Source organism: Eretmochelys imbricata, chromosome 16 (assembly GCF_965152235.1).
Source record: "Eretmochelys imbricata isolate rEreImb1 chromosome 16, rEreImb1.hap1, whole genome shotgun sequence".
Classification (NCBI taxonomy): Eukaryota; Metazoa; Chordata; order Testudines; family Cheloniidae; genus Eretmochelys; species Eretmochelys imbricata.
This window is the reverse complement of record NC_135587.1, coordinates 18,492,246-18,514,318: the sequence shown is the minus strand read 5'-3', so window position 1 is coordinate 18,514,318 and position 22,073 is coordinate 18,492,246. Positions and strand designations below refer to the sequence as shown.

The 22,073-nt window shown below is 52.8% G+C and overlaps 1 protein-coding gene across 2 annotated transcripts; it reads left to right on the top strand.

The window, feature by feature from the left end:
- The first annotated feature begins 10,055 nt into the window (after positions 1-10,055).
- On the top strand, positions 10,056-21,863 carry SLC2A6 (solute carrier family 2 member 6). 2 transcript variants are annotated; one of them, XM_077835889.1, is made up of 10 exons: positions 10,056-10,396; positions 12,417-12,579; positions 13,214-13,420; positions 15,274-15,373; positions 16,201-16,412; positions 16,987-17,139; positions 18,568-18,676; positions 18,955-19,137; positions 19,590-19,735; positions 21,191-21,863. In XM_077835889.1, exons 1-10 carry the CDS (start codon positions 10,296-10,298, stop codon positions 21,335-21,337), a joined length of 1,521 nt encoding a protein of 506 aa, XP_077692015.1. In that variant the 5' UTR covers positions 10,056-10,295; the 3' UTR covers positions 21,338-21,863. The 2 variants fall into 2 exon arrangements, with proteins under 2 accessions (XP_077692015.1, XP_077692014.1); XM_077835888.1 differs by having other exon boundaries at positions 21,187-21,863.
- The last annotated feature ends 210 nt before the right edge of the window (positions 21,864-22,073 follow it).

The window sequence follows — 22,073 nt, the reverse complement described above, 5'->3', positions numbered from 1 at the left end:
AGGGAACAGTGGCTCTGGGGACAACACAGCACGAGGGTCAGAAAGGGGACTACAAGTCTTGAGGGCTTCTGAGTCTTTCCTGGTTTGTGAGATCTTTCAAGACCCATTGCCAAGGCTTACAGGGATTGGGAAATTTGCTCACTGATGGCCAGATTAAATCAATGGGCATGGAATCAGGCCCAGAGGGGGAATCATAGGTAGTGGAGATGGAGAAAGACTCGTTAGGCCGTTTATTCCATCACCAGAGGCCAAAGGCAATCTGCCCGCTGTTACCATACATTCCCAGTGTTTTGTTGCACTAGGGACCCCAAGAGGCTCTCTTTCACTCCTGCATTTTACTCAGATACCAGGGAAGGTGGCATTAACTTGGCATCATAGAGCCGGGTGGAGCTAGGCTGTCCAGCTAAGACATTTCCCCTTCCACTGAATTTCTGCATGGCCGAGGCCCAACCAGGAAGTGGGGGAGATTCAGAATCCAGAGGGACATTGGTACCCAGCTGAAGCATGCAGGACTGGAATCAAATCAGTACATACATCCTCCCCCGGCCGCACCCGCCACCACCAGGCAACACACTGAGATTAGAACCAGTAACAGAGAGAGGGCCAGCGAGCACGGGTACTGCCTGAGGACCATGCCTCGACCACCGGGCAGCCACCAGTAGCATATGCACAGAGCAGGTGGGATGTTTTTACTCATCTCCCTTCTGAAAGGGCTTACACAAGGTCAACAGGGGGGAAAGAAAAAAATCACATGGTGGGAGGAGGGGGTAGAGTCATCTGAAGGAACCAGGCCCTGTTTGTACAGGGAAGTGGAACAAGATGCTTCCAAGAACTGGGTTCCTTCAAGATTTGTCCCTAAGTCTGGGGACCTGACGGTGAATTTCCCTTTAGCACGACAAGTTCAAGGGCAAAATTAATCTCTCCTCAGTGAAGACAGGTTTGCAGCTAGCCCCTCATTTCCAGCGTAAGTCAAACAGGACCTGCAACCACAGGCCCAGAAGAACATCCCCCATCTCTGAGGGGAGGCTACACAGAGTCAGCGTGCCTTGTTAAGGAATCACCTGCATTGCCCACTGACACAGTCCCGCTCAAGAACACGCCAGCCCCCCGGGCCCCATTCCTGTGACACAGGCACCCTGCAACCTCCAGTACATGCTTTTAAAGATTATTTGAGGCCTATGTAAAGTCGCAGCCTGGCAGGAAGTTCATTTACCCTGAGGAGCACGTGGAAACTTCTCCTTTTTCTTGCTGTGCCCAGGAAACCATCACAGTGTCCCTGGGAGACATTTCATAGAAGATCAGGGTTGGAAGGGACCTCAGGAGGTCATCTCGTCCAACCCCCTGCTCAGAGCAGGACCAATTTGTGCAGCCCAGGGTATTTCCTGGGCGGGGAACAGTGTCACACTGCAACATCGTTTACAAAACAAAAGTGAGCTGGGGCAAGTGTTGATGCCAGAATTATTCTTCACCCAACCAAGCCAAAATTCAGAATTGCAGAAGCTAGACTGGGAGTAAAAATGGTGCCATTTTCACTAACAAATGGGCCTAATTTGGAGCCAGAAGCCATTTCACGAGGGTTTGTGTGTCTCAGGGAATGTGTGCACTGTGAACTCTGCCACACAGCCCCCAGTCAGTCAGCTTCTGGGTAAACTGCAACAACAGCCTCCTTGGATGCTGGCGGAAAAGTTGTCAGACCAGCTCTGCCTGCAACTTTGCAGGAGCCAGGCACATTTGCAATGACTCAGTTCCGGGAAAGGGGGAGAGTTAGACACAGTCCTTGCTGAGTGGAGCATCCACCCAGAGATACAGGGGCCAGGATCCAGGGTTTAAAGTGAATTCTTGGTTCCCAATGGAAATACTAGACAGCCAGCTCCGTTACAGTAAGGCACTTCCAGCTACATTCAGATCCAGAACCACAATGCACAGCTCAGACCCATCTTTTGATAACAGGCAAGACAGCCCATGGGAATGGCTTACCTGAGCCTGTAAATCCATGGAACCTCCCTCCTCCATCATATCCACTCTCCAGCTGGGACCCACACTTATTTTATAAAAATTTCAGTTATTTTAGAAGGAGTGGGGAAATAAAGAAAGAATTGACACAATACAGCCTTGTATGAGGACATTAACCTAGTTTTCTAATAATCCTTGCAGTTAAATCACTAGACATGGATAAATTCCCAGCTCTGACACTGATTGCCTGCATGACCTTGGGCAAATCACTTAGCCTATCTGTGCGTCAGTTTCCCCCACCTGTAAAACAGGGGCTAATACTCAGCTAGCAGAGGTGCCAGGAGGATAAATACACTAGTGGTTGTATAGTGCTCAGGCACCATAGCAATAAGCCCATAAATAAGGCAAACAAACCTCCTCTCAGACCCAGCCTACACTGCAAACGCCTCGGCGGGCCTGCTGAGCCAAACCCCTCTTCCTTACACCAGTTTTACACCTTTGATTTCAGAGGAGTTACTGCTGAATGAGAGAATCAGGCTGTGCTTCCTTAATCTCTCTGTGAAGCATCATGCATAGCCCCGGCACAGTGTACAGGCACGTACCAATGAGACAGAACTCACATTCCCCAGCATTTAGAGCAGGTACTAAACCTAATGCCCTGGTTTTAAAGAGACGTTGGGGAGAGGTGGAGCCAGGGGCAACCAAGAGGAAAACTTCAGCTATTCATTGGAGGCAGTGAGGGAAACACATTCAATCCAGGACCAGAGGGTCCAGCAGAGAAATAAGAGATATAGATATTTACCTCATTCTCCTCCACCGCAGGCTGACTCCCAGGGCAACAGCCCACACAGCAACTCATCTGACAGACTTCCTCAACCTCTCAGTTAAGCTCAGCCAGGTGAAGTTTTCCTTAGGTGTGTTGCCACCTGAAACCCTTCTCCTCCTGGAGGCAAGGTCTCCTCTTGGTCCTAACACCCATCTCATGCCTCTCTTTGTTGTTTGGAGGGCAACCCCTCTCTGGGGGGCTGGTGGGTTCAAGGAGTGCCAGTCAAAGATATCTTCCTGCCAAAATGTTTTCTTGCCACCGGGGGTCCTTTTTGATATCGATCCATGGATTTGCATAGAGAACCCCCGGGCTATGGACATTCTATCCTCAGAATATTTAAGAGCCTCTTTCAACGGGAAAAATATATGAATATTTGCCTTTCATCCGAGGCTGACAAAGTGCTTTACATGCAGTAATAAATGACACCTCCCAACCCAAGCAGGTGGACAAAGCAATTTCATTAGCCACATTTTACAGATAGGGAAACTGAGGCATGGAGCCGAGAGGCAATTTGCCCGAGGTCACCCATGGCACAGCTGGGAATATAACTCAGTCCCCTGTTCCAACCCTTCAGTGAAGTATTTCTGCAGTGTTGATATAAGCGTGTAATTTATTGGCCTCGCCTATAACAGACAGTCAGTATGTGTCCTCAGCCTCATCTGTGCCAACAGGACCCCTGGCACCATACATACACCCTGGGTAACAATATACAAAGTACTCAGCGGGTTCTCACTGAGACATACAGAGCTACATTTTTTAAAGCACAGGCCTGCACCTTCTGCATTTGTGTGCTTAAAGGGGCGTGCAAAATGGGTGATGATTTCCATGGGCATGCGCGGGTGCCAGATCCCAGCACACAGTTCGGATATTCTGCATGCACGCCCTGGGCCTCCAGGTACAAACATTTGACCCATCACATCAAGGTTTTGGATTCCTGCCACATCCCCAAGATCTTTGTAGGAGATGGTATGTCACAGCACAGCACAGAGCTGGTCTCTGATCCCAAGCAGGAAGCTGGTGCTATCCAGCAATGGGCTCTCCAACGATGTTCTGAGAGGGTCTGTGTACGGCAGACAGTGTCCATTTGGTTAGAGAAGCCTGTAATAAGTGATATAATAGCTGGCAGCCCCCTCTATCGATAGCTCAAAGCACAGTGCAGGCTGCATGTTGGTATATAAAGGATCATATGATTTCCCACGTTATTGGGAGTGTCTTAAATCAAGGCACAGTGTCAAAAGTGAGGTTCAAGACTAGGAGTTTGATTGATGCTCTCCGCCCTGCATCGGGGGTAGCCACACACCGTCCCGTCTCAGTGTAATAATCGCCATCTTGGTCAGCACTGGGAAGCCTACCCAGGACCTCCAGAGCTAAAGCATGAGCTGCTACAGCACCAACTGAAGGACACAGTCCCCAAGCTAGCAGCTGCAGGACAGTCGTATTCACTGTGGCTCAGACGCAGCAGGGGACATGTTATCAGGAGTGGCCCTGGCCATTTTGCCAGGTGGAAAATGTTTTTGGGTCCTTGCCCTTTAGCGGCGGAGCAATCAACAAAGAAAATATCACTCAGCTGGCCAATCAGCCATGGGGTGGGAGGTGCAGAAGCCAGCTAATTGGCAGATCAAAAACATCTGCCCAATCAGAGAGGAGAAAAAACAAAAAAAAACCCAAATGGCACAATACGACATCACCCCCTGGAAATTGACACCCAAGGTGACAGCCCAGCTTGCCAGCCCCTGCCTGTAACACACACCGGAGAGTGGGCTACACCAGCAGGGAGTAGGCTCAGCACACAGCATGGGATGGCTTCTCAGGAGGTGACTCTTCCCCTTGGTTGTTCCATAGTCCTGGAACAGGAACATGGAGGGATGTTGCAGTACAGATCACTCACATCAGGCATGAAATGCAGCCACCTCTGGGGCAGAATGCAACAGGAGTTCCATGACAGAGAGTCAAGACAACAGTTTTCAGAAAGAGGCTGGGGAGAACAACTTCTCCGACTGACGCTGTGAAGGGCGTTTGAGGAGGCAGGATGCACTGTAGAACTGGGCAAATTTACAAGCACTTCATTTCCGCTACATTCACAGTTTTCCAAAACCTATAAAAATCAACTGCCAGGGATCATTTCCTGGGTCCCTAACCCACCCAAGCAAGGCAGCACTCGTGCGAAGAGGCTGCCGCCTGCCTTGCCCCAGCTTAGCACAGAAATAAACAAGAACAAATATGTGGCTGGCCTAGACACGCAGAACGAAGTGGGTGTGATACTAACCAGTTACACTGTCACTGTACACCTTGGCTGGTGGCAGCCACAGACTGCACACAGCCAGCTCGCCCCAAGTGGGAGTCGGTTCCACCATTCAAAGGTTGAAGTGAAGAGATAAAGTATAGCTTTCCCACACTCATGCAGCAAATACAATCTGATCTAGGAACGTACAACCACAGAAGGAGCCCCTGGCTAGGGAATCCAACTCACCAAGGAGATTATAATCTGTAGTACAAGAGGGTTTAGAGACGCCAGTTGAGATCAAGGCCCCATCGTGCCAGGCAGACACACAGCAAGAGAAAGTCCCTGTCCCAAAGTGTGTAGAGGCTAAATAGACAAGAGATGGGAGGGGACAGAGAGGTGAAGTGATTCCCCGCAAGACGATCAGTGACAAAGTTGAGAATACAGCTCCACTCTGCTAGTGTCTAGCCCAGTAGTTCTCAAACATTTGTACTGGTGACCCCTTTCACACAGCAAGCCTCTGAGTGCGACCCACCTTATGAATTAAAAACACTTTTTCATATATTTAGCACCATTATAAATTCTGGAGGCAATGCGGGGTTTGGGGTGGAGGCTGACAGCTCACAACCCGCCGTGTAATAACCTTGTGATCCCCTGAGGGGTCCTGACCCCCAGTTTGAGAACCCCTGGTCTGGCCCATGGGTTTAGTTGCAACACCGACCCAGTTGTTGGTGAGCAGGATTGAACCTGGGACCTCTGAAGCTAAATGCGTGAGTCGCTACTGCATGAGCTATAAGCCACATGGCTCTTAGCTAAAGCTGTAGCAGACTCATTAATCTCTAAGTGGTCTCAGTGCCACTCGAGGGGACAGAGCACCACACCCAGGAAGTGTGGGGGTTACATACTGCATGAGCTATAAGCCACATGGCTCTTAGCTAAAGCAGTAGCAGACTCATCAATCTCTAAGTGGTCTCAGTGCCACTCCATGGGACAGAGCACCACACCCAGGAGGTGTGTGGGTTACATAGTCATCACACCACTCCCAACTCAACCCCATCAGCTATAGCAACTTACCCACCGCAGCACAGCACTTGTACAGCGCCCTGGGAATGGATGACTCTGTGGCCCGGCATAAAGATTTGGAGGTTTTGTTGCCAGGGCTTTGCTGGGGGGGCATTAGGAGCACAGCAGGACTAGGGCTCACTGAGTGCTAATGGGCCAGTGGGCTGAGGAAACCCCTGATCTCCCAAGGATGAAGAGCAGTGATTTTGCCTGCTTAAATGGAAATATTTTCCCCCACATGAACAGCCCAGCTTCCCTCTGCTTTTCACAATCTGGCGGGGATTCTGCTTCTGTCTCTGCAGGTACAGACCCTCACAGACCTTTGTTTTGCAGCCAGCATGACATCAGCTCAGGCCAATACCTGAATGGCACAAACCAGGCATCATCATTTAAAATGGACCTAACTTCAGAATTCACAGCCAGATTCCCATGAAGTTCCAGGGCCCAGTGTTCCCCTGTGCAGCTCACGGGCCACTGGGATGTTTGAAACAGGGGCTTTGCTTTCGCCTCCTCTTGGCGACCTAAAAGTTCAAATCGCTGCTGATAGCTGCTAACCCCACTGCTACACTTGGGCTTTGCTTCAACACATTCCCTTTGGCCAGTGCCAGTTCCCTTCTCCTGGGATAGATCCAGAGGTGAAAGTAAGCCGGTATGCCCTGGTACGGCGTACTGGTAAGAGCCAGTGCGCCGTACCAGGACCGGCTTTCAGAGAGGGCAATTTAAAGCCCTGGGGTAGCGGCGGTGGAGCTGCAGTGGGGATTTAAAGGGCCCCTGAGCTCCAGCCACTGCTAACACCCCCCCTCCCCGGGGCCCTTTAAATCCCTGCCTGAGCCCTGCTGCCCGAGCCCTGGGGTAGGGGTGCGGGGTGCTCTGGCGGGATTTAAAGAGCCCCGGAGCTCCAGCCACCCCTACTGCCCCGGCCTTTAAATCCCTGCCTGAGCCCTGCTGCCAAAGCCCTGGGGTAGCGGCGGTGGGACTCCGGCGGGCATTTAAAGGGCCAGGGCGGTAGCAGGGCTCAGGCGGAGATTTAAAGGGCACAGGGCTCCGGCAGCTGCTACCACAGCGGAGCCCCAGGCCCTTTAAAGCTCTGCCAGAGCCCAGAGCCCAGAGCCCTGGGGTAGCGGTGGCAGCCGGGAGCCCCCAGGGCTCCTCAGTGATTTAAAGGGCCTGGGGCTCCGCTGCAGCAGCTGGAGCCCTGGGCCCTTTAAATCGCCCCCAAGCACCAGGGCTCCCAGCCGCCTCTGCAGCTGGTAGCTCGGGTGTGATTTAAAGGGCCCTGGGCTCCCAGCCCCCACTACCGCAGCTGGAGCCCTGGCCCTTTGAATCAAGATTTAAAGGGCCAGGGGATTTAAGGCCCTGCCTCTTCCGGTTGAGGCTATGCCCGCTGCTCAGGACCCCGGCATACCGGTAAGTCCTCTAACTTACTTTCGCCCCTGGATGGATCCAATTCTAACACAGTGCCAGCCTGGCAGATGGTACTGAGAACCAAGTGCAGTTCCTGCCTGTCGCCACCAGATGGCAATGTAGCTACACCCTTTGAAACGCTGCCTTTTCTCCCTGGGGTGGTCCAGAGTTCAGGCAGAAGGTTTCCCAAGTTGTGGCGAGTTCAGATGCATCAGACGCAAAAGAGTATTCACCGTCAAAGCAGGTTTTTTAATTTCACGTGGTGAATCTGGCTGCTGCTTGCCTCTCTCTAGGAGTTTATTGCCTTTGCATGTGGTTAACCGACCCGAGGAAAAGGCCCTTCAGCTTTATAGCAGAGCCGGATAAACGACCAGTGGTCCTGATCACAGAGAGGAGTTAATTGGCACCTACCCATCCGTGTCTGTCAAGGACCAGCTTCTGCTTTCAGTGTCAATCCAGGGCAATGCAGAGCAGAACCCAGCCTGAGAACGTTACATCAGAGCAGAGAGTCCCCAGTGGGGTTTCAAAGCCATGTGGTCAGAACTGCTGAGAATGTGGCTTTGCCAGACTCTTCCTCCTAGCTGGGCAAGTGCTGCTGAGGGTCCACGCGGACAGGGTCATGCCCTGGCTTGGGCAATTTTCAGATGAGCTGAACTATGGCCTCGGGTTCCAAACGCCCCTCGCGCTCGGAGCTCTCTTCCTTCAGGGAAATCTGACGCCTGAGTCAAAGGTAATGTCCCAGCATGACTCTGACTCCAAATAAAATCTGCTTACACAGCCCTGATGCAGTCAGGGCTGTGTGTGTGCACAAGAGAAACCAGCTCAGACAGTCTCCTGTGGCAGAGAGCCACCCCCACAGTGACTCCTCAGACTGCTGTGGGAATGGCATTGAGAGGAGTCCAAAAGGGGCCCTCCATCCCAGGCCTCACTGTACTATCCTTGGGCTTGGGAGGATTCGGGAAATGTTGATTTCACCCTACACACATGAACCACCAGAAAGAAATATTTCCATGGAGAACTCTCGACATTTGCAGCTAACCAAAATGAGACAGATTTGCTTGAGAACCTGGCGTTTGATTTAAGGACCTTTACTGTGTCTGTTCGGATATGTGATGGTGACTGTTGGTGATTTACCAGCTCTTAAGCTTTCACTTTTGATTCTCAACCTCTACTGTCATTCAATAATTATTGTGTGACCCCCGCCCCCCAACTGCCTGATGTTCCCCCATAATTGCCCACAACTGTGAATATTTAAATAGATAAATATTAAAAATACAGTTACAAGGAACCACAGATTTTAGCTGTTCAAATTATTAGAAAGTAAACATGGAAATCTGCCAAGCCCAACTCTGCTCCCCCGGGTTGCACCTGCCCAGATAACCTCTTGTCACAGGCTGAGTCCCTCAATGCCAAAGCTTATCATTGGCCCTGGTGTAAGCCAGATCCTCCCTCCATGATTTCAGATCTGGTTCCCCACCAGAAGAGCCACTCTGGCACGTTTCTGCAAGTTCATCCCACCATCACAGACCCGTAACCCCAATCCCCAAAGCCTGGGGAGGCTGGAGCTGGGGTGCTGTTAGACCCACCATAGACCTAGAAACCAGCTGCAGTGTCTGGCTCCGGAGCCAAACTTCCCCAAGGTCTGGGATGGCTGGTTGCAAGTTGTGGTTTGGGCCCTTCGCTACTGATCCTCCAGTCGTGCCTGGCTACCTGCCTAATTGCCGTTTGCAGGAATGAGTCTTCCAGAAGGCTGGAGGGACTGGTTCCTGGGGGACGAGGTTTGCCCTCGATCCTGCATGCCCCTGATGGTGCAGGATTGCTGTGCTCCAATGCGTGCGAGCAGAGGCCCCGGGAAGGGAGATGTTAGAGATCCTCAGTGCTAGTGAGTCTCAGCCCCGTGCTCCCTGCCTGGCCAGGACACAGGGTAATGAAGCAGCGGGATGGGAAAGGGCTTTTCTGTGGAGTCAAGGGCTCCAGTGAGATCCTGATCACACTAAGCACACACGTAGCTACCCGCTCTCCTCTCAGCCCTGACACCAGCCACCAGGGCCAAGGGGCCATCACAGCGTTACCCCCACGGCTGTAGGAACAGGTCCCGCCCGGCTCATCGGTCCTGTTTCGCTGTATCGGTCATCGATCTCAGTCTTTCAGTTTGTGCTTGTGACCAGAGCTCCCCCCGAGCCATGTGGCTGCACCAGCCACACCCTGACAGAGGCACCAGGTGCCCTGGTGGAGATGCTTTCCCCAAGTAGGGGGCATGCCAGGCTCCCTTTGCCACATCAGTATGGAGCATGCCACCCTCCCCTTGCTATGCCACATGGGGCATGCCAGCTGTCCCTGGCCATGTGCCGCCCAGGGGAGTTGCCCTCCCCTTCTCTCTGTCTCTCACACAAGAAGGGTGCGGGGAAGAGACAGGGCCAGATGATGAGGCATGTGAGCTCAGGAGTGAGCGAGGAGGAAGAGTGGGTGACTGAAGGAGGAAAGGGTGGAGGACAGGGTGGGATGGGGTGGCAGTGGGGGTGGGGCGAGGGGGATGATTATTTCCCTGTCACTTTTTCACATTTCCTGGTCCCAGCCAGCTTCCTCTTCTGGGGCGCTCAGCCGCTCACCCACGGGCACAGATTGCACCGGTTAAGCAAGGCTTTGAGCTGCCTCCTCGCATCTCTCGCTCTCTTTCGCTTTCATTCGACTTTGTTCCTGCTTGTCCCTTTGAGACAATCCCAAGCTAGCAGCAGCCCAGAAAGCTGCAGAGGCATCACACCCCCTGGGGACGGTGGCTCCTGCAGCCCGCGCTGCCCATCCACTGGAGAGACGAGGACAGTCGCCCCCATGGACGCCAGCGTACAGAAACCGCTCCTGGGAGCGCCCAGCTCAGCGTATCAGACCTTCCCTCAGAGGGATGCCCACCAGCTGGACCGGGAATACATCAGGTAGGAGCTGGGCTCGCCCCGCTGCGCTCTTTGCCTGGGGGCAGGGGTCTGACTGATGGGAGCCCAGCTGTGGCCATTGCTCTCCGAGAGGAGCATGTAGGAGTGACACACCTGTACTGGGGCTGCTCCTCTCCCTGCCTGTGCCCATTTCAGTGGGGTTGGAAGAAAGGCCTCATCTACTCCTCACTGTCCAGGACCATTATTGAGTCATTGGTATTCAGGTGGCACCCGGAGCCCCAGACAGGACCCGGAGCCCTGCTGTGCCAGGCGCTGTACGCACACACTGAGAACCAGGCCCTGCCACACACAGCTCGCTGTTTAGTTTAAGACCAGAAGCAATGACTGAGTGTAACAGGTGCAGCTGGTTCAAACTGGCACCGCTCCCCTGGTATCGACAAGGCTATGCTGGGAATGCTGCGGGGGGGCGAGATGAACTGCAAGGCGCTCACGCGCTGTCCTGGGCTACCAACATGCACAGCTAGATGGCCCTGAATGGCCGGGACACCCCTCTGTCTGGCCCCACTGCGACAGGCCCTGTGCCCACAGGGAGGTCAGAGCCTAGCAGTCAGCGCCCAGAGCTCTGTTCCGCGGCTGGCTCTTGCTCAGATGAGCCAGACACCAGGACTGCTGGCTTTGCCGGGCTGGTGGGGCTGAATGCTAAGTGCACTGGGGGTGCGTGGGCTTGTGTGTGTGTAGAGGGGGTAGGGCTATAGGGAGAGGAAGGATTGTCCAGTGGTTAGGGATGTAGCCTAGGACCTGGGTTCAAGTCCCTGCTATGCCACAGACATCCTGTGTGACTTTGGGCGGGTCACTTTGCCTCTCTCTGCCTCAGCTGCCCGTCAGCACAACAGGGATGAAAGCCCTGCCCTGCTTCCCGGGGCGGGGGTGGGGGGCTGTGAAGATGCCGACACTAAGGACTGTGAGGCGCTCACACACGACAGTAATGGGGGCCAGATAAGCGTCTCTGGGCACGTCTACACAGTACCAACAGACCCACAGCAGCAAGGCTCAGCACCTGGGTCCACTGACTCCGGCTTGCTGGGCTCACGCCCTGGCTCTGAAACCCCCCCGCGGAGGGGAGGCTCTCAGAGCCTGAATGATTACACTGCGAGTTGTCGCTCCCCAGCACCAGCCCTGGGTGCTGAGACTCGCTACCACGGGGAGGGTTTGCTGGGTCGATGCACCCTAAGCTGGGCAGATGTGTGCTTTGGCCTGGGTGGGACGCTGGTTTGGGTCCCGCTCTGGGAGAGTGACAGCTTTGTGTTCTGTGACTGCACGGCCCCTACCCAGGGTGCGCCTGGGCACTGGAACTAATACTAAACGAGGATTTACCAGCTTTCGAAAGGTAAACTGCCCCCAGACAGCCCTCTCCCCAGCTGCCAAGGGCTAAAGGGAGCGGAGGAACTGCAGTGCACCACATGGAGGCAGCCCCACCACCACTTCTGCATTCTTCAGCCTCGGGTTCCTGGAACCTGAAAATCAGGTTTAAAGACCTCGCTGACTTTGGAAGGGCTCATATTTCACAGCCCAACCTGCCTGAAGTCTCCAGCTACCCCCCTCCCCACCCTTATAACCCACAAGGTCCCGGTCTCCCACTCACAACGGGACAGCTTAAAGGGGGGACGCTTACACACGGGTCCATTATGTAGAAGGGACTACAGTTATGCATTAATGATAACGTTGTGTATAACGCGCCCCCGTCCCCAGGCGCTGCTCAGGGCTCCACACAGCAAAAAGGCCGTTGACAAGCCCATTCCACCCACATGCTCCAGAATCTGTAACCAACAAAATCAAGGAGGGCTGGAAAAGAGGGGCCCAAAGGTAAAGCAGGGGTTGGGGGTGGGGCAATAGAAGTGCCTGGGAGCCTAGTGAGGAAAATCCTTTGGGATAAATAGGGCTTGATCTCATTCTTTATTCTGTCGAGAGCAATGTTAGCTTAATACACCCACAACCACCCCCGCCCCCAAACACCCTGTCCTCTCTTCCCTGCTCCATCTCTTGGTCTGTCTTTCTCCCACAGAACCCTTCAAAACAAGCGGCTCTTTCTAGCAGCTTTCGCTGCCGTCCTGGGGAACTTCAATTTTGGGTACGCGCTGGTTTACACGTCCCCTGTGATCCCTGCCTTGGAAACATCCAACATCCCCGCCTTGAAAATCACCCGGGTGGAGGAATCCTGGTTTGGGGTAAGAAGTGGCGAGTCACCCCGCTGAGGGGAACAGCACACACATGGCAGCCAAGCTGCGAGAGGTGATTTATGCCGATCCCGTGCTGGGAGATGCTGGGTTAAAGAGCCCTGCATTTCCACACGGGACTAGTCGGTCCCAACCCGAGACTCCTTGAAGGGCCTGTTTTTCAGAGGGTGGGTGCTCAGCACTCTCTGGAAATCAGGCTCCCTTTTTAGGGATCTCAAGTTGGGCCCCCCCAAAAAGTGAGACCCCCCACAGTCACCAGGCGCTTTTGAAACCGTAGGCCCAGGTGACTGTGAAAGGGCAAAATGTGCATATGTCGCTCCAGGATGCCACCAGGTGACTGGTGATGGCGGGGCTCTGACGGGGGAAGGAATGGAATGGCGGTCAAGGTGGGAGGAAACTTCCAGGGCTCTGGCCAGGATACACAGGAAGGCCCGAACGAGGGTTGGTAGGAGACAGCAGCTCCACCAGAGAGAGGTTTGCAAATCTGACAGTGACTCAGAGCCAGGCTGCTGGGAATCCACGGGAGTTTTGCCATTCCGGTCACTCGGGCCAGGCCGTCCCCCTCCGACTTGCCGTGGGAGGGCACAGAGCCGCCATGTACCTTCCACGCACCCTCCTTTTGCAGTCCGTGTTCACGCTGGGAGCTGCCGCCGGAGGCCTCAGCGCCATGCTCCTGAATGACCGCCTGGGTCGGAAGCTGAGCATCATGTTCTCAGCTGTCCCTTCTGCTGTCGGATACGCCTTCATGGGCAGTGCCCAGGGAGTCTGGATGCTGCTGCTGGGGCGGCTGCTGACGGGCTACGCGGGCGGCGTGACGGCGGCATCCATACCGGTAACGAAGCGTCAATGAGTTAACAGGGCAACGGCTCATTGCCTCTCCCCCTCCGCTCCTCCCTCCCTGGGGCATTAGCCGAGGTAGCAAGTTCGATCACGGGCTGGAGACGGGGCTCCACATTTAATCCGCTGTCGAGGTTACCCCAGCCAGGCCTTGGGACTTGGGGTGCAATAACCAGGCCCTACTGCTGCTATAGTAATTGACGGCCTTGAACGTCACAGCAGGGTCAGGTGCCTGCTCGGGGCTGGTATTGGGACACAGGTGACTTCCCTTGCCGGGCACCGAACCCGCAGTGCCCTGTTACTCAGTGGCGATTGGGCAGCCTGTGTGCAATGAGTTGGGTGCTTCTCCCAGGGATGCCCCTCCTGGCAATCGCTGCAGAGAAGTCAAGCGTTGAATGGGCCTGACCACTGAGCTAGGATACAGAGGGACCTATACAAATTGGAGGATTGGGCCAAAAGAAATCTGATGAGGTTCAATAAGGATAAGTGCAGGGTCCTGCACTTAGGACGGAAAAACCCAATGCACAGCTACAGACTAGGGACCGAATGGCTAGGCAGCAGTTCTGCGGAAAAGGACCTAGGGGTGACAGCGGATGAGAAGCTGGATATGAGCCAGCAGTGTGCCCTTGTTGCCAAGAAGGCCAATGGCATTTTGGGATGTATAAGTAGGGGCATAGCGAGCAGATCGAGGGACGTGATCGTCCCCCTCTATTCGACATTGGTGAGGCCTCATCTGGAGTACTGTGTCCAGTTTTGGGCCCCACACTACAAGAAGGATGTGGATAAATTGGAGAGAGTCCAGCGAAGGGCAACAAAAATGATTAGGGATCTGGAACACATGACTTATGAGGAGAGGCTGAGGGAACTGGGATTGTTTAGTCTGCAGAAGAGAAGAAAGAGGGGGGATTTGATAGCTGCTTTCAACTACCTGAGAGGTGGTTCCAGAGAGAATGGTTCTAGACTATTCTCAGTGGTAGAAGAGGACAGGACAAGGAGTAATGGTCTCAAGTTGCAGTGGGGGAGGTTTTGGTTGGATATTAGGAAAAACGTTTTCACTAGGAGGGTGGTGAAACACTGGAATGCGTTACCTAGGGAGGTGGTAGAATCTCCTTCCTTAGAAGTTTTTAAGGTCAGGCTTGACAAAGCCCTGGCTGGGATGATTTAATTGGGGATTGGTCCTGCTTTGAGCAGGGGGTTGGACTAGATGACTTCCTGAGGTCCCTTTCAACCCTGATATTCTAAGATTCTATGACTTGCACAGTTGGTTCCTCCAGCTCTGGGGGAGGCGCAGGGAGGCAGGGAGGGGGGCAGTTTCTGTGCTCTGGCTAAGGAGAGAACTAAGGCCCTGAAAGCTGTCAGTCAGCACCTTTCCGCACCACTAGATGCCCACGCCCACAGGAAGAAGTGAAGAGCTGGTCTTTGCCCTGTGCTGCCGTCCTCACCACAGTTACTTCCTCCTACATGCAGGATGCATTGACAGTAATATCAGCTCAGGGTGGCTCAAAATAGGGAAGACAGAAATTGGGCAAGACTGAAAATAACCAGGCTGTGGCCTTGCTCCGTTGCTTGCCCTGACAACAGAGACGACTCATTTAGAACAGGTTTCAGAGTAGCAGCCGTGTTAGTCTGTATCCGCAAAAAGAAAAGGAGGACTTGTGGCACCTTAGAGACTAACAAATTTGTTAGTCTCTAAGGTGCCACAAGTCCTCCTTTTCTTTTTTCATTTAGAACAGTGCTCCTGCTTTCCCACTGGCTTTTCCCAGGACGCTCCTGGCAGGCACGCTGCAGAGTTTGGGGAGTGACACACACCCCTTCCTGCCCTGTAACCACAGTGTTACTCTCTTCTAGGTCTATATCTCCGAGATCTCTCACCCTGGGGTCAGAGGAGCTTTGGGCGCGTGCCCTCAGATCATGGCTGTCCTTGGCTCCCTCATCCTGTATGCACTGGGCAAGTACACACCACAGAGACTGTTTTCCTTTCGTATTTTGAGGGGTCACTGGGCAAATCATGAATATGTGAATGAAAAGAGGCAGAACCTAGTGGAAACTCCAGGAGGAGCTAAGGTGACCACCCAGCTAAGGTCACCACAAAGGATGAGCGTGCATTGCAGTAGCATCTTGGCAGGAGACTGTTGAGTCTTGACTCTTCACTCTACAGAGGAGACCTGGGAAAACCGCAGCGGTCAGATGGGTACAGATAATGACCACATGCCCAGTGTGGGTAGATTTGCAGCAATTAAGTTGGTACTACAATGACTGGGCACCTCAGTCCCGGCGTCATCAAGAATGAAGAAAGGTTATTTCCACCACTGTGTGCAGCCCAGAACAGCTGGCCATGGAGGAACTCTTCTCCATTTCTATTGGGTGCTGCCAGCTGCTGGAGGCAGGACACCACATTCAATGGGCCCCTGGTCTGTTGGGAGGGCTGGGATGGGGTCCTGCAGAGAAAGAAAGGTCTAGCCAGCTGCCGTCTAGCTAGAGTGGGTTGAAACTTTTCCATTGAAACACTTTTTCTGATGGAAAATGGCTTTTCCAAACAGGATTTTTCATGAAAAATGGCCATTGTGTCCCAAATTTTGATGCTTTTGTTGAAAAACAAAAAAAAATTTCAATAGCTGAAAACGTTTAGTTTTTTTGACGAAAACACACAAAAAATGATTTTTTTAATGAAACCAATTTTTTTATTTGAATCAAAACTTTTGGGGGGAGGGAAGGGGTGGGGAGATCATTTCCTGGGCAGCCCTGCCTTTAACATCCTGCTGCTGCTTCCTGCAGGCCTGAAGCTCTCCTGGCGCTGGCTGGCTGTGGCTGGGGAGGTGCCGGTTCTCACTATGATCATTCTGCTCTGCTTCATGCCCAACTCGCCCCGTTTCCTCATCTCGAAGGGGAAGAACGACGAGGCGGTCGGGGTGCTGCGCTGGCTCCGGGGACAGAACACGGATTTCCGCCGGGAATTTGAGCAAATCAAAGAAAGCGTGAGGCAACAGGTGCGGTGGGATGGGGCCACTGCACTGGGGCATGCTGGGAATTCATACAAAAAAACGTTAGAAACACAGCCTCCTTTCCCCCCCTCCAGCTCCCATGGACTGTAAGCATTACCCTGTGTGCCTGACTGGGAGAAGCAGAGTGGCCCAAAGTATGGGGCCTCAGGACAATTGGGTTCTGTTTCCAGCCCTGCCACACACTTGCTGTGTGACCTTGGGCACATCACCTTCCCCTCTCTAACGGCGTAATGAGACTTCCCCACCACTGAGCAGAGCTTGGAGACCGAGGGATGAAAACGACCCAGGATTTCTCACCATTCACCTGCTCTGTTCTTTACGTGCCAGATCTGGCCCCATGAGTGCAAACGCGTGTTTACCTTTCCTCTCTCTGTCCGTGTGTCTAGACTTCTCTGTCTGTGTGTCTAGACTTCCCCACCACTGAGCAGAGCTTGGAGACCGAGGGATGAAAACAACCCGGGATTTCTCACCATTCACCTGCTCTGTTCTTTACGTGCCAGATCTGGCCCCATGAGTGCAAACGCGTGTTTACCTTTCCGCACTCTGTCTGTGTGTCTAGAGCAGACGGATTTCCTGCGCGGAGATCAAGGACCCATTCATTTACAAGCCAATCCTGATCGCGGTGCTAATGAGGTTCCTGCAGCAGCTCTCGGGCGTCACCCCCATCCTGGTGTATTTGCAGTCGATATTTCAGAGCACAGCTGTGATACTGGTAAGTCCCACAAGGGACCTGACCTTCCACCTCCGGTCAATCATATGAGAACCCAGACAGCGTTTTGACTTTCAGCTAAAGCGTCGGGCAGTGGCCCCACTGCAGGAGACTGAACCCGATAGCCCCGCTCTTCAGAGCTGCTCTGATCCATCCTATGGCTCTTTGCTCCATGGCCTAGATATTCAAGTGACTAGTGATTCTGGAGGCTCAACCTGAGACAGCTTAAAGGGGGCTGGTTGTACAGAAGGCACCCGCCCCCGGAAAACCAGGCCCCTCTAAGGAGTCTCAGGTAGGGCACCAATAAATTGAGATGCTCAGAATCACTAGTCACTTTGCAAACTGTAGGCCCAGCATGTGTCATCTTCTGTCCCTACCCTCCAGTCATTCTGAGCCTGGAGAGGCTCCACAGGTCATCCCCAATGGCACAGGATGGACCGGGCGGTGAGGGGCATGTGGGTTCTAGTCAACACAAAGTATTTGTACTGGGGTATTGGCCAATGCTCCCCAAAGCTGTGCCCTACCTTGGGGGCAGGATGGCTTCCCCGTTCAGCCACCTCAGTCTGCTACAGAACATTTTAATGGCATTAGTGTTGATGTCCCAGTTCCAGTCAGGTGCATTCTGCCCAGGAAAACATCTGTGGCAATTGCCGGGTGCCTGCATCAAACCCAACTCATGGGCAGGGCTGAAGAGAGATTCCCCTTTGCTGCTCTGTCCAATGCTGGGTTGGACAGGACATGGCTCTCTGACTCACACCACTCTGCCCATCGCGGAGGCCCTCTTCACTCCTCCTGCCAAGCCTTCCACCTCTCTCCTCTTTGCTCCCCGCATGCACTGGGTTGGGGAAGAGCAAACCTTTCTTGAGTTAAAGGCAAAAAACCTATTATCCCTGTAGAGCAAACATACACCAAGCGGAGCCTCCTCTCTGTGCACTGCAGTCAGGGAGAGAGGGAGACCCCAGGCTTCCAAGGGGGAGTTGTCTCTGGCCATGTCTGGCCCCCTGCTGTCCCAAAGCCATGGCCATAAACGGTGGACTCCATGATTGCCAGTGGAAATTCACTCACAGAACATGGGGGACAGAACTTGGGACCTTCAGCTTCAAAGTCCCAGGCTTCTAGCATTGGAGCTAATGGCAAAATTCCTAGGAGGATGTGGGTGACAGCCCCATTCTCCAGCAGATCTGATGTGCCAGCCATTGGTGGGCGACAGTGGGACACAGACACACACACCAGTCGTACTTTACCCCAGGCAGTTGGCAGCCTGGTTTATTAGATCTAACTAAAGGGACCATTCTTCTGTGGCTTTCACAGAAGTAACAGTAGCTAAGTTCCATGGCTACGACTGAAGGTGATGCAAGCAGGAACCTGTACTGCCTCAGATCTTGCTTCTCGCTTTCCTACTATTTGATTATTTGTTTGTTTTTACTGTAGAAGCCGGAGTACGATGCAGCTATCGTAGGGGGAGTTCGCTTGGCGTCTGTGCTCATCGCCGCCGTCTCTATGGACAAAGCTGGGAGGAAAATTCTTCTCTTCGTATCAGGTATGTCTAGCCCCAAATTCCAGAGAGTTTTATCTCCCGGGATGCTGGGCGAATGCTAATTCATGCGATGGTGCAACCGTGGGGTGCTCCAGTGGCTCGTTTCCTTTGGAGCAGAGGGGGACAACACAGCTCACCAATGGGTCTGACTCCCGATCTCAGGCCTGTGTAAACCAGGAGACATAACTCCATGGAACTCGCTGGAGCTCCACGGGGAGAAAACTGGGCCTCACCTCTTCATTTCACCTTTTTGTTTCTTTATTCTCGCGCTCTGTTAACAGCTGGGATCATGTTTGCCTCAAACCTGATCCTGGGGCTCTACATCCACTACACGTCGCTGCCTTCTCACAACTCTACCATGGCTGTCATTAATGGGACCCTAGTGAATCCAGAAAGCCTTACTGCAGAGCCCTCCAGCTACATCACCCTCATCCCTCTGGTGGCTACCATGCTCTTTATAATGGGTATGAACAGAAGCTACAATCCATATTCCAGCTGCAGAGGTGTCCCCCGTCCGGGACTAACCATCCTGGGCCGGTGTGATATGAGCTGGGGAGGTTCCACGCTGGAGCAGGGACTGGGGCAGGAATGAAATGTTTCTCGGGAAAAACAGTGTTTATGTGGAGACCCTCAGAGGTCTGGCGTGTTGGAACCAACGGCATAGGCAGAGGAGGGGATCAGAGGCACAGTGAATGTATTTGTCACATGAATATCACCACCACTTAGGGGGCTGTAATCAACAAGGGCTGGATGTGAAGATGGATCCCTCACTTTGAAGACCGGCTAGTCTTGGTAGAGTGCTGGTTGAAACGGAAATAGGAGCAGACATGGGTCAGGGATTGGCAGGGAACTTTTCCACTCCCTACCCACTATGGTCCTCTGCTTTTCCCCTGATCTCTCCCTTTTCTCCCACCAGGTTATGCCATGGGCTGGGGTCCCATCACCTGGTTGCTGATGTCAGAGATCCTCCCTCTGAAGGCCCGTGGGGTGGCGTCAGGCCTCTGTGTCCTCGTGAGCTGGCTCACGGCCTTTGCGCTGACTAGATTCTTCCTGCTGGTCGTGGTGGGTACAGCTCGTGGCAGCACGCGGAGGTTGACCTGAGGGAGGCCTTCGGGGGTTGGCTCTTTATTTATTTATTTATTATCATTTTTCTAACTGGTGCTAGGCCTTCCAAGGCTGCCACCCCATGGGAGCAATATGGCAGAGACAGCCAATCCTGTCAGGGACGCGGACAAGGGACACCGCTCTTGGAAGGCAGCACAGTCAGGAGAGCTGTAGCACAAAGATGAGACCTATTTTATCCAGGCATTGGTAGCTCTGCCCGCTCACACCATTTTATCGCAACTCTTGCGATATTTGGTGTTTTGCTTAAAGCTCCAGCTCCTGGAGTCAGGTGATGACCTGAGACTCTCAGCTTTCTTTTGTTTTTTAAAGTATATTTCTAGCCCTCATGATTGCAGTGCAAAAGCTTGAAACCATGACCCGAGTGTGACTTTGAGGCCCGGACACCAGAAGGCAATAGAAAGAACCTGAAAATCATTGTTATTTTTTTAAATCTCTTGATTCAGGCCCCAAAATATCATACCTGGGGTTGGCATTACGAGCTTCCTCCAGAACTTCATGCAGACACATGAACACTTAGTTGGCCCACATATGACTTTCCACCAGGCGGTCTCCAAATGTCTTGCAAAGGAAAGTCAGTGTCACTGTCTCCATTTTACAGATGGAGAAGCAGCAAGTGGAAGCTCAGGGTCACACTTCAGAGCTGGGAATACAGCCCAGCTGTTTTGACTCCCTGCCTGGTGATTTATCCACTGGACCACACTGCCTCCCATTAGCCCCTTCCATCCAAGGCACACTAAGCATATTAATGAAACAAGCCTCACTGTCTCCACATTAGAGGGGGAAACTTGGATGCAGAGAGATTAGGTGACCTGTGCAGGCCCACACACCAATTTAGTGGCCGAGCTGTGAACCAGCCTCATATCTCCTGCCCCCACATCCCCACGCCCGTGCCTTAACCCCAAGACTATCCTTAGGTCTATAAGAACAGTCATACTGGGTCAGACCAATAGTCCATCTTGCCTAGTATCCTGTCTTCTGACAGTGGCTGGTGCCAGATGCTTCAGAGGGAGTGAACAGAACAGGGGAAATCTGAGTGATCTATCCCCTGCTGTCTAGTCCCAGCTTGTGGCAGGGAGAGGTTTAGGAACACCCGGAGCATGAGGTGCTTCCCAGACCATTTTGGCTAATAGCCACTGATGGACCTATCCTCCGTGAACTTCTCTCATTCTTTTTTGAACCCAGTTGTACTTTCGCCCTATACAACATCCCCTAGCAATGAGTTCCACAGGTTCACTGTGCATTATGTTCCTCTCCATGTATGATGTCTGAGGACACAGAGGAAAGGTGTCGACTTACCGCTTCCCTTCATTTTCCCCAGTATTTTGCTAACCCACTCTTTCAATGGCTCTCGGCTCCCGAGTCACGCGGGCATTTGTCCTATTTTCCAGCAAGACTTCGGCCTTGAAGTCCCGTTCCTGTTCTTTGCGGTCATCTGCGCAGGGAACCTCATCTTCACAGGTTGCTGTGTCCCAGAGACCAAAGGCCGATCCCTGGAGCAAATCGAATCCTACTTCAGGACTGGGCGGAGATCCTTTATGAGGAACCACATATGAGGATCCTTTAGGAGCACCACCCTTCAGCTGAGCTTTCAAAACAAAATCTGACATGCAAGGGCACAAGAAAATTTTTGTGCTGGCATTTTCTCTGTGCCAATAAGGTGTGCATACATCAGGCATGCAGGCTTGTTGGTGACTTGTTGGTGACTGTCTAATTTTGGATGGAACCATTGTCTTTGAGAATCACACACTGAAATTTCACTTCCTTTTCATGAGTCACTCAACACTAGTCTAAGGGACCTTTGGTCTCTGGACAGAATGTTAACGACCTGGAATTTCTATCTGTGCTGCTAATTTTAACCTACATAACAATACCAGCTCCAACACAGTACTGGATGTAAAGAGAGCTCCTTAAAGACAAACAAACAAGAGTCTGTGGACCAGAGAAAACCAGCAGTTTCTTAACACAGCCTGTAAGAGCAAAGCAGCCCAGGGGAAGCAGGATTTGAAACAAGAGCTTACATTGTTGGCCACTGCCCAAGGTGGGCTGGCAAAGGCCCCTCATGAATTGTAACAATAAAGTGGTTTTGACGCCAATGATCGTGGGCCATGAGACATCACGTTGATTTGTAAGGAAAGGCTCTAACACTCCAGGGCAGCACCCTGCACTGCGGGAGACCATGCTGTCCTGATGACCCCTCCCAATGCACAGCTCCCAGACACACACCAGGGAAATGCCCGTTCTTTTGTGCAGCGTCACTTGGAGTCTTACAAGCACA